This window comes from Denticeps clupeoides, chromosome 2 (assembly GCF_900700375.1).
Source record: "Denticeps clupeoides chromosome 2, fDenClu1.1, whole genome shotgun sequence".
NCBI lineage: Eukaryota > Metazoa > Chordata > Actinopteri > Clupeiformes > Denticipitidae > Denticeps > Denticeps clupeoides.
In genome coordinates, this window is record NC_041708.1 from 8,707,330 (window position 1) to 8,720,032 (window position 12,703).

At 37.0% G+C, this 12,703-nt stretch overlaps 1 protein-coding gene across 6 annotated transcripts; it reads right to left on the reverse strand.

Moving 5' to 3' along the window:
• Window positions 1-866: 866 nt before the first annotated feature.
• muc13b (mucin 13b, cell surface associated) lies at window positions 867-12,240 on the reverse strand. Of its 6 annotated transcripts, none has more exons than XM_028958081.1 (14): window positions 12,081-12,240; window positions 8,880-8,957; window positions 7,165-7,242; window positions 6,972-6,992; window positions 6,748-6,861; window positions 6,128-6,234; window positions 5,484-5,542; window positions 5,235-5,359; window positions 4,925-5,053; window positions 2,673-2,715; window positions 2,517-2,554; window positions 2,335-2,422; window positions 1,946-2,144; window positions 867-1,450 (listed from the first exon to the last, which is right to left on the reverse strand). In XM_028958081.1, the coding sequence occupies exons 1-14, from the start codon at window positions 12,151-12,153 to the stop codon at window positions 1,325-1,327; spliced, it is 1,278 nt and encodes a 425-aa protein (XP_028813914.1). In that variant the 5' UTR covers window positions 12,154-12,240; the 3' UTR covers window positions 867-1,324. The 6 variants fall into 6 exon arrangements, with proteins under 6 accessions (XP_028813914.1, XP_028813905.1, XP_028813942.1 ...); XM_028958072.1 differs by having other exon boundaries at window positions 7,162-7,242; XM_028958109.1 differs by having other exon boundaries at window positions 8,870-8,957.
• Window positions 12,241-12,703: the final 463 nt, after the last annotated feature.

A 12,703-nucleotide genomic window follows, 5' to 3' on the forward strand; every position in this document is an offset into this window, starting at 1 on the left:
TTCTTGCTTCAACTCATCTCCCTCATTTCTTTCAACGCGTTCTGCGCTCACGTGGCTGTATACACCGGTGGTGTTCAGCTTTGGCTAATATACGGTCATAGAATAAAGAGCAATATGCTCACCCACTCTTTTTGCGCCTTCCCGCAATACTGGGATATTGCTATGTATCGCTACAGTCGCTTGCTCACTCTGCTCCGCGACCCCGGGGTGACAGATACCTGCCATTTGTCCTTGTTGTTGATGTGTTGGAAACAGAGAAATTGGGCAGTAATTATTTGAACGAATGTCAATGACTAAATTGTGGTCCTTGCTTAGGTCATGACATCGTCTAGGATTTTCCTGGCCTACAGTGATCAGGGCAGATCAAAAGTGATCCAAGAAAGGAAAACCAGCAAACCAGTAACAGGGTCATGCAGGGTCAAGGCTCATTGATGCATGTGGGGAGTTCTACTGTCGCTCAAACTGCTGTGAAAGTTTATGCATACAATGGGCACAGGAGTTTCAGAACTGGACCAGTGGATCAATGGAATGGTTACTTTGTCCCATAATTGGACACTTATGTCTGTGCCCTTTTTCTCAAACCAACCAACGTCTTGGTACCAGATGTCACAGCATACCTTCTGAGGTCTGGAGGAGTCCTTGCTTCAGTGGGTCAGGACCTACTCAATATCGAGCATGAAAGTGAAGGAATGCACTGCAGCACAGCACACTGTGAACACAATGAAATGTGTCCTCTGCTTTTAACCCATCACCCTTGGTGATATATATTTTATTGTAAAATTGCTTCAAAATAATATACATCATTCTGAGCTATCAATCTGTGCTCTTTGTGAGACGTGTATTCCAAGTTTTATTAAAAATAACATTTTCCTTTAATATCAAAAAAGCCCCTTTCATTTTAAGAAATTTTACAACATTAATTTAGTAAAAAAAAAATTTGATTGTACAGTATGAATTCAGTTGGCACAATGAATGATATACAAGCAACAAACAAGAAGTATTTCTCGTTCTGGGTTCCGTTAAATTATGCCCATGTACACAAACCTTTTTTAAATGAAATACATAAATTATATCAACTAATTCCTAGACCATAAGTAAGATAATGAGGTAATAGTGGGGGACTATTGTATGTATGTATGTTTAAGAAAACACAGCTTGATACTGCTTGATTTGAGCATTTTTTGTTTTAACCAGACATAACTCTAAATGCAGCACAATATTTCTCCAATAATTCATGTAATTTTGACAAAATATGGAAGACCAATATTTAGCTTTGGTCAATAACTTTGTTTTCTGTGTAGTTAATGTTCACTTAAAAGTGAGGCTAATATCTGCGTGTTATATCTTCATCTGGTTCAAAGTAGGGGTTTTGTCGTGCCTGGGGTGTATACGAGTATTTGTGAGGGACATGGCTTCTGAGGTCTCTGCTGAAGCCTTGGTTTGAGTTGACCTGAAAAAAAAATGCTGTTCATATCAGTCTATAAAAACAGTGTCTTTCTATATCTCAACATTTCCAATTTCGTTACTCCGTGGTGCATATCTTTTTTTAAGCAAACATAATAACAACAACAATAATAATTATAATAATAATAATGGACCAGCAGTACCAGCAGTAACAGGATCTTAATCAGATCTCTAAAGGCATTAGGCAGCACACAATATTTAGTATTAAGTATTATAAATATATATATTGTATGTATGTACTATTATGTATATATATGTACACACACACACTTACACACACTGAATTGAATTGAACTGAATCAACTGAACCGAAAAATTTAACTGTGTTTTTTTAGGATAGCCATTCTTTTTTCCAAATCTTTTTCCATAAGAAGCTAAATTCAGATTGTAATATTAAGGCTCACCTCAATTATAACTTATATTCTCCTTATTACAATCACCACATTGATAAAGTCATAAAATCTACTTTTTTTTTATTTACCCGTTCCTTATCATGGCGGTCTGAGGTCACCAGGTTGCGTGTGCTCCCACTTCCAGACATTTCTAAATTGGAGGGCACCCAGTCCTTATTCGCATTGACACGGGGGATCCTAGGGACCCCCTGATTGGCTGATAGGTCTCTGAAATCCTGAGGAGATGGCCCACTTGACTTAGCCTTTTTTGAACTTTTCTTCGATTTCCTGAGCGACACAGGAAAACAGGCAGAAAAAACATGTTTGATTTTGAACCGTAACTGTTGTAGATGAGGATACAACCAACCCATCAATTTTATGTAGATTACTAAATTTGGACCATTTTTTACTTTGCCTAATTCCTAATTGTGCCTAATTCCTAATTGTGGACTGAAAATGTGGAGTTGCTCTCCCTTACTTGGAATACAAGATGGAGAAGACCACTAAGGTGATGACCAACAGACCCCCAAGTAGGCTGGAAACGATAACTAAAATTAAAAGATAAGCTGTAACAAAAACAAATAAAAATCAGATGTATATATCTTATTAGTGCACCACAAAACCTTTGCAAATAAATTGCTAAGTCTGTTGATTGTGTACCTTCACCACAGCCAGTCCCAGAGTAGCCAAATGAACATCTGGAAGATACATAATGTATATTCATAATATATAATGTAGTTCATAATATATAATGTAAAGTTCCAATTGTAAATGAATGGGGCATACTGGATTCTGAAATAGAAAGTTGCTACTCACTTTTCACATTTATCACTGACCGCCTTATAACCAGGCGGACAAGCTGAAGAAATCAGAGTAAACATATTAGCTTGCATTTATTGGTAGGAGTGTCACATTTACAGAACATTTACCAGAACATCCATGTCCTTATTTGAAAGATTTGTTGAAAGGTTGTAAAAAAGAAAGACTCTTTCACTTTTAAATGTCTTTTGTGCCTGCCGCAGGCCCATTCAGTTTCATCTTACAAGAATTCACGGTCTAATCTAAGGAAACACGTAGAGGTACGATTAAATTCTGATGGAAATTTATGTTAGCTAGACAGGTTGGGAAAATGCCGCTACCCATAATGGCAGTAGCAGGCTAAAACTATTCCATCCAAAACTAATCCGTTTTCAATTCAATTTGTGTTAGTTATTTCATTGTATTTCATAATATTTTAGGTTTTCAGGTTTACCAAATCCTAAATGTTTGAAGTATGGTACCAGCAACAAAACATAATCATATTTTGAGAAAAATGATCATTGCCAAATGATCATAAGCTGGGGGTGGTTGTGCATTTAACCGGCAGCACTTGGCATCACATCTGAAAGGCAACTGAAGCACTGCATTATGGGGTATGTAGTTTGTGTGTTGTGAATGCTTCAAATCTACATTAAATGATCTCTCAGACTGGAAGAAATTTTATGCCAGGGCGGATGTGTCTCCCATGGGTCAAGAGTTTGACACCTATGAGTTACATTGTGTATTGATTGGCTATAAAGGTGATGATCACCCAATAATGATCACCTAAAATTATATTGTGAACACAGTAGTAGATGAAAAACAAAATGTCCAATAGTCCATTTAAAACTCTGTGTCAGTTCTCAACATCGGTGAGCGCTAAGTAACTCACACTCAGTACTAGCATTCAGTCCTACAATTTTCACAGATTCAGCTTCCAAGGATTCAGTCTGTACCAAAAATATAAAGGTGGTCTGAAGACACAGTCCCTGAGCAAGACACTTATTCCTGAGTGTCTCTGGTGTGATTGTTCCTGTCAATACTGATTCTAAGTTGTTCTGCATAAGGGCCTCTCATAAATGTCGTAAACGTACATAAATGATCATTTTAACAGTTATCAGTAATTAATGGCATTCCACTAAACTCCGATGTCAAAATGAATTGATTTTGAACCCAAAATGAATTGATTTAACCAGTAAATTAAAATTAAATCTCTGTACTTTTACTTTTGATACTTAAGTACATTAAGTACATGGATAACTCTACTCTTACTCAAACATTGTGGATGTAAGCAGACATGTAATACATATTGAGAGGGTGCCAAAATGGCAACATTTAATTTCGTATGTTACTGATCTGCAGTAACCTAGAACCATATGACCCAGGTTCAAATCCCACTTACTACCATTGTGTCTATGAGCAAGACTCTTAACCCTAAGTTGCTCCAGAGGGTCTGTCCCTGTAACTATTGAATTTAAGTCATTCTGGATAAGGGCATCTGATAAATGCTGGCAATGTAATGTAAATTGATTAAAGTGTGTCTGTGCATATATTTGCATGAATATTGTCCTGTGCTGTCTTTTTACCCCTTCTCACTTTTATTTTGGTTTATTCCATGGTGCTTTGATGGAGCTGGAAAGGAGTGGGTTGATAACATATTGTTTATCATTTTAGTTAATATACGTGTCAGGATTGACTGCAGCTGGGCTCATCACCTGTGGCCAATCCTGATGCTGCATAAAAGCCGGAGATATCCGCCACCTTCGGGAGGGACTGCATTTTTGTGGACCTGAGCACGAACTTGAGTTCTGTTTGGTGTTTTGAGTTCTGGTTTGTTTTAGTTATTCCCCTTTATTTCCTGTTCTTGGCCACCGCGCCATTTTTTATTTGTATTCATTGTTTGTTTTATAATAAAACCCCGTTCCCAGCATGTCCTGCTTCTGCGCTTCCCTCCCCCGTCAGCAAGCCGGCATGGCAATATGAGTGATTTTCAAGTTAAAATAACATCTCTGCATATAATTCGTTTGACTTTTTGCACTGGATGTTGGTTAAATTATTTTGTCACAGTCCAGTTTCTCTTCTGCCGGTTACATATACACACAATTTCAGAACTTGGTAATGAGGGCATGCCTTTGTTTGACCAATATTATAGTACACAGTCTAGTCTTCTAGTGCCTTGCTGAGTGTAGCACTCATCTCCATAATCTACCCAAACTGAACTAAAAGAGTGTTCATGGAACTACTGAAGGTGAAGTTATAATGCAACTCACCTGTGCATGATCTTAGGGAAAACGGTGTTTTTATGTAACCAACATTGCAGTTACACTCAACAACACCGTCCTTATAGGAACACCAGGAGGATATTGCATCACAAGCATCACGGGAACATGGTGAGTTAGCTTAGTATGAAAAAAGCAGAAAAATTTAAGCAAGGATAGTTGTAAATGTAAATGTCATTTTATCACTCAGTCCAGGGTGGGGGTGGGGCTTTATGAACTTTGACATCATAACCTTCCAATCAAAACCACAGGGGTTAGGATGTCTGTGTGGTGTGTTGTATAAAAAAAATGCTGCACATACAGGTCACTTCTACTTCTGCCAGCCAGGGCGTGTCCGCATTCTTTATGCCATTGGTGACCTCATCCTCGTTTATTTCAGCAAAGAAATTAAATGTATTTTCCACTTCAGCAACTACACTGCCTGACCTATTAAACAAACACAACATTAATGCTGTTGTTACCAATGTATTCTCTGTTACGAGTCAGAAAATGTGAATGAGTGTCTGTGATTAAAAAGAGCAACATAAATGTAAGCGGTTGAAGAGCTCACCTGAGACTCAGCACTGCAGAGTTAATGTATCCAGGCAATTTGCTAAGAGCAACATTGAGCTGAAGTTACATGAGAAATTTTTTTTTTATTGATATGGCATTGTATTTAGATTCAGAATAAAATAAGCATGAGATTCCTAAGAATGTAAGGTAGGTTAAACAGATCTTTCAATATTTATTCCATATTACTTTGATAAATATCATTAAGAATGTTCTGTTTAGAATCATATGTATTTTTAGTAAATCATTCACAAAATAAAAAAAAACAAATAAAATGGATGTCTAAACTAGACGTTTAGCTTCAAAGGAACATTAAAATACACAGAAATATGTCAACTTCATGCCCTTTGGTTATCTGCCCACTTAACTTTTCACTGAAACAGACATTTTATTCAAGGGTTCTTAAACTTGTGCATGCGACTATATGCATTTCATCAGCTATTACCGGACAAATTCTATATGCTGAGTGAAAGCTAAGAAAGTTATGGAACATTTTAATTTAATGAAGGATTAGCACTTCTGTGTGGTTTAATATTAATGCATAATTTTACATGTTGTGATTTTATCTTTTATCTCTGTCTTTACACCCTTACAATGTTAAACAGGTAGAAAGTGCCTTGGGCAAATTTATTTTAACTGACTTACCTCATACACAATTTCAGCAGAGGTTTCTAGGAATATTTGTGATTCCTTGTTTGACATTTCCGGAACAAATTCATTATTTGTCCTTAAACTGCAACTGAAGACCTTTGCTGCAATTGAGTGAACAGTTTTACACATATGCACCTCTATGTAATTGACTTAATAATAACCAATCCATGAGCATAATCAGTTTTATTGCACTGAAAAAAGTGAACACTGGCTAAACTGTAAAAACTTTTATTAACCTGTCACACCTAATATTTTAGCATTGTCGTAATGAGACAAACCTGCTGTCAGTAGCATTATAGTAAAGTAAAAAAAAAAAACTAATTACTCATAAGCATAAATTAGACAGCTTAATTTAATATTTTTTTAACTATAATAAGAAAAACACAACAGATACGGTTTACTTTTTCCAGTGCATTTATACACTGGCTAAATGTACAAAAATTGAAATAATCTGTCGCAGCTAATATTTTAGCATTTCCGTAATGTGAACAAATCTGCTGTAACCTGTTTATTCACATTACATCAATGCTAAAATATTAGGTGAGACAGATCACTTCAGTTTTTTTTAGTTTGGGCGGTGTTCACTTTTTCAATGTGTGCAGTGGAACACGTACCTTTTTCACAGCTCCCTTCGTGGAAAGACAGCCCAGCAAAGCACACGCAAGCATAACCATCAAACCGTGGTTCACAGTTGCTGTATTCTGGGCAAGGACTGGGAATGCAGACATCTTTGAAAAAATGCAAATGAGTTGATTGTTTCGTCTTTAAAAGGCTAAGTATTTCACCTATAAAAGAACAATGATGCTTTTGCAAATGCCACTGAATGCATTGGACCTACCTGGTTTCACAGTGGTAGTTGCTGAAGGAGAGAGTGAAAAGACGGTGTCAGTGTTAAGACCAGACCTAATGTGAGGCACTGTTTTAAAACTGCCGCTACTTTGGTCTAGCATGTGCCATAAAGCACAGGCTACCTACAGTACTGAAATATGACATTGGCAATTAAGATTTTAGCACAAACCAGAGCATACTACCTGAAATTGATGTCGCTTCCATTGATTTTGTACTGGTTGTTACAACAGAGGTTGGTGGTTGGTTTGTCGATGCAGTGTCTGGGGAACAAAAAAACAACACACAAAAACTGACTGCAAAATTCAGGACAGGAATGTAAAACGGATTGAAGAAATGACCATCAGTGTCCCACTTAACTGCATTTTATGTACACTTGGAATATTACTTCTGTAATCTTTGTATTTTCTGTATTTAAGATTTAGACCTTAATTGTACATTGTTGTTGTTTTAATACTGTTGTGCTTGAGAGAGACGCCATCGGCCAGAATAAAATTCCTTGCATCTTCCCAACTAACATACTTGGCCAAATAACATGATTCTGATTCTGATGCTAACAACGTTCAAAATTATTTGCCATAATGGCTTAACCAAGCACTTTTCCAAGTCAAATCCAATGCTACACAACAGTACAACATTGATGTGCTTTAGGCAGGGTTTTGAACTGCAGACATCTTTGAAAATGAAATATGTCACCTTAGGTCATATTTTCACTGTACAGTCAAGACTAGCCTCCTACCAGAAAAATTCTTGTGAATGTTATTTTTTATTTTTTTAGTTAACTTGCTCATATATTTTTTTTCTGACCGTGCCTAGGTTAATTTAACTTATGACTAATTTAAACCTGCACTTCGGAAATCACTCCATAGTACCCAGTATATTTATACTAGTGGTGGGCCGTTATCGGCGTTAACGTGCTGCGTTAACGTGAGACTCTTATTGGGCGATAAAAAAAATATTGCCGTTAATCTATTCATAAAGTTGGGTTGGGAGCTGGGTCTATACTACGCAAGCTATTGTGCCGGAGTTAAATGGTTACACTAAATTTATAAGTATATTTCTTCTTTCTTGTGTCTTTTAGTTTCTTATTTCCTAAAGACTTTTATTTTGTTTTTGAGACCCGGTTCAGGTCTCTTGGACACATGGCGTGAGCTGTGAGAGGTGCGTGGGGTTTGTGTGCAAAAAATTATTTCTTTCATTTTAATTTATGTACATATTAGGAATATTTTGCATGTGTGTTATTTTGTGAATATTTTTTTATGTTCTTTTAATACTGTATATTGTAGAGAGAGGTGCAGAAAGACGCGATGTTCTGAGGCGATGTTCTGACACGACCTTGCTTTTTGTACAGAATACACTTTGTACAGAAAATCTCTTGGGTGTCAGCTCATCATTTGTGGTTCAAGAAACGAAATCAAAAAGTTACACAACGCAGAAGAAGAACCGCTACACTATGATGACTTTCACCTTGATATTTTAGCGCGGATGTATACCTAACCGAATTGCACTGTGAGAACGAGTCTTCGAACTGTGAAATTACCACATCAAATGTGACGTGGTAACATGGATGCAGCTATTTAACTGAATAAACAGTTGGTAAACACAAGTACATCTTATTGAACATAACTGGTCTAGTGCGCCACCTGTCTTGAGAAACCCGTTCTCAAAGACTTACTTTTAGTCATTATTTGGGTAGCACACATATTCTGAATGCCTTCGACAGAATTCAAATGAGCCATGTTAATCTAGACTAATCTAGATTAATGTAGATCTATATTCATTTTGCTTACTCTAGATTAATCTAGATTAATTCCAAGATTACAGTGAGATTAATCTAGATTAAGAAAATTAATCTATGCCCACCTCTACAATTAATATGTTAGCACAAACCAGAGCATACCGCCTGAAACTGATGTCACTTCCGTACTTGTACTGCTTGTTACAACAGAGGTTGGTGGTTGGTTTGTCGATGCCGTGTCTGGGGAACAAAAAACAATACACATGAATTGACTCCAAAATTCAGGACAAAAATGTAAAACGGATTGTAGAAAAAAAAAAAATCTGTGTCCCATTTAACTGCACTTTATGTACACTTGTAATATTACTTCTGTAATCTTTGTATTTTCTGTATTTAAATTTTAGACTTTAATTGTATATTGTTGTTGTTTTCATACTGTTGTGCTTGAGAGACGCCATCGACCAGAATAAAATTCCTTGCATCTTTTCAACTAACATGCTTGGCCAAAAAACGAGATTCTAATGCTAAGAATGTTCAAAATTATTTGCCATAATGGCTTAACCCAGCACTTTTTCAAGTCAAATCCAATGCTACACAACAGTACAACATTGCTGTGTTTTAGGCAGGGTTTTGGACTGCAGACATCTTTAAAAATGAAATATATAATGCCTTAAGTCATATTTTCACTGTATAGTCTTCCTACCAGGAAAATTCTTGTGAATAATGAAGGAGATAATAAAGCACATGTTTTTTTACTTAATATTGCAAAAAAAAAATTTCTGACTGTTAAAATTAAAGTGAAGTGATACACAGCACACGGTGCACACAGTGAAATGTGTCCTCTGCATTTAACCCATCACCCTAAGAGAGCAGTGGGCAGTCATGACAGGCTTTGCTCAGTGGCACCTCAGTGGCACCTTGGCGGATCGGGATTCAAACCAGCAACCTTCTGATTACGGGGCCGCTTCCTTAACCGCTAGGCCACCACTGCCCCAGACTGTGCCTAGGTAATCACTCCGTAGTACCCAGTTTTTTACACACACAGACATTTTTCTGTAAAATATCTGTACATACAGACCAATACACACCAGTTTTGAATATTGATGTACCTAAACAGTTTCATTTTATTTTAAATTTAATTTTAAATCCCGATCCACCAAGGTGCCACTGAGGTGCCAGTGAGCAAAGTACCATCACCACACACTGCTCCACTATGTATCCACTACCCAGTGTTGTAGAAACACATGGTCAAAATACTTCATGCGGATCTACAGAAATAAATATTTAAAACAAACACCAACATTAATGGTGTTTGTTCATGCACTGTATTGAGAAAAGTGGCTTTAAATCCCATTTTAAACTCATTAAAGGTCCTTTTCTGGGTGACAGAAATAATTACACAAATGAAAAAGGGATCATTAGTATCTCTTCTTCAAGATACAGATATCTACCGTCTGGGTAAACTAGGTAAAATTCCACTGGTTTGAAATGCCATAAAAAACATCTAACTATTCCAAGCACAATGTATTTGGTTTCACAGACAATTGTGAGTCCCCTCTACACAGCCTATACTACAGAGAAACCACTGAGCTGCATAAACTAACCAAGCAAGACAAAAGCCTCATTCATGGTGTGGTGGCGGCTGTTAATCAGCCAAGTGGATTGTGACACGCAGTTCATTTTTCAAATGGTTGTTTATTGCTTAAAGACAAATGATACTTAACTAGAAGAGCGTTGGGAAATCTTTGCCAATGACAACAGTCAGCTCCTCTTTGATTCGTTTCTTTCCTGACCTATGTATGAAACTTGTCAACTGCAATGGGAGTCAGTGAAGGTGAACAAAACATTGAAATCTGTAATTGGGGCAGGTTTAAATCAACCATACTGGTGGATCCACTGCGGTGACCCCTAACAGTAGAAACCGAAGGAAGAAGAGGATGAAGACGATTGCTTACTCTCTTTGATATTTTGTATCTGCAGACCATGTAAGTATAAATTGAATGCATTAATAAAACATTAAAATCATATACATGGTTGAAAAATATTTATCATAAATAACATCATGATCAACATATTAGTAACCTTAAGTTATATGATATTTAGATGCTACAAATGTTTCTGGATTATATAGAGTTGCATCATGTGTTTCTATTCCAAAATAGAATTTTGGAAAAATATAAAAACATGGTAAATAAAATTAAAAGTCTACAGCCGTGGCCGAAGGTTTTGAGAATTTCACAAATACTGGTTTTCACAAAGTTATTCTGGCAATATGCATATACTCAAGAATGTTATGAACAGTGATTAGATGAATTGCAATTAATTACCTCTTTGCAATTGAATTACCTCTTTGCCATGAAAATGAACTTAATCCCCAAAAAAACATTTACACTGCATTTCAGCCCTGCCACAAAAGGACCTGCTGAGATCCTTTCAGTGATACTTTCGTTAACACAAGTGATAGTGAGAACGAGCACAAGGCTGGAAATCATTCTTCTTATGCTGATTGAGTTAGAATAGCAGACTGGATGCTATTGGGAAATTTATGCTTGACATCTAAGATTGCAGCTAAATCAAACATTTATTGGATCATCAAAAACTCCAAGGAGAGAGGATCAAGTGTTGTGAAGAAGAAAGTCACTTCTCTCCAAGAAAAACATCAAGGACAGACTGGTACTCTGCAAAAGGTACAGGGATCGGACTGCTGAAGACGGGGGTCATTTTCTCTGATGAAGACCTTTTCTGATTGTTTGCCGCTTCTGGAAAAGTGATTGTTCGGAGACGAAAAGGTGAGCGCTACAGTACTGTCTTGTGCCAACAGTGAGACCATTTATGTGTGGGGCTTTTCATCGAATGGAATGGGCTCACTCACAATTTTGCACAAGAACACAGCCATGAATAAAGAATGGAACCAAAACAGCAACTTCTCCCAACTATCCAAGAGCAGTTTGGTAAAGAACAATGCCTTTTCCAGCATGATGAGGCAACGTGCTATAAGGCAAAAGTGATAATTAAGGCCAATTGATAACTGACAGACTCCAAGCTTTGATTATGAGGGAATGGGTTGCCATCAGTCAGGATTTTGCCCAGAAGTTGATTGATAGCAGGGCAGGGCAAATTGCAGAGGTCTTGCAACACTGCTGATATTGTCTCTTTGCATAAAGTTGACATAACTGTTAATAAAAGCTTTTGAAAAAGTAATATAATGCCTGTAATTATACTTCAACACAGAAACAACTGACAAAAGAACAGCAAATTTAGTGAACATTTTCCAAATGTTTGGTCACGACTGTAGATTTTTTTTCCCTAGTCTATGTGGAAAAAGCAAGTCCTAATAAAAGTAACTTATGAAAAACAACTCACCTCCAAATACTGCAGTCGTCACCAGCCAAAAGACAAATATAACTTTTCCTAACATTGTCTTCAATGTTAACATATAATGTATGTAGAAAATAAAGCACCCAATTGGCAATATTTCAGCAGAGCTTATACACTGATGTAGAAGTCTCAGTGTGACTGGGGGTCATTTATTAACCCCACAGTTGCCATGACAGTTGGCCACGCCTCGAAGGTGGCGCGTCTGCACCTGAGTAACTCTTTATTACTCGTGTTTTACTGCATGGTAAACTGTCTAAAAGTGAGATATTGCTGGATCACTGGCTACTATGAAGTAGACGAGTAAGCCTTGGGTGTTGATTAACTGTTGCTTACAGTTTCCAGTCGAGAACCTTCACCAATGTTTACAGCCAGTGGACGGGGTAAGAGGGGACAAAGACTTGTTGTCTCTTCCACTGTCCCATTATCAGCATCATTCTGTTTCTGTTCTGTCTATAAAAGGTGACAAGGGATTTAATAATTGATAAGTAGCTGCATATCTGTTATGTTATAAATGGTTTGAAGTTTGTTACAGATAAATGCCACCCCTTAATTGAACCACTAGAAGTGGGGGAAACAACATTCTGGTACAAGCTCAAGTTACGTCATAC

Bases quoted from the DNA above. Each gene is read 5' to 3' on its own strand.
- muc13b (XM_028958072.1), bottom strand. From the start codon at position 12,153: ATGTTAACATTGAAGACAATGTTAGGAAAAGTTATATTTGTCTTTTGG. The intron at 5,054-5,234 runs GTATGTGCAGCA...TTTCATACTAAG, and splicing joins GGCAGAAGTAGAAGTGACCT to CTAACTCACCATGTTCCCGT. The intron at 2,145-2,334 runs GTAAGGGAGAGC...TGTGTCGCTCAG, and splicing joins TTCTCCATCTTGTATTCCAA to GAAATCGAAGAAAAGTTCAA.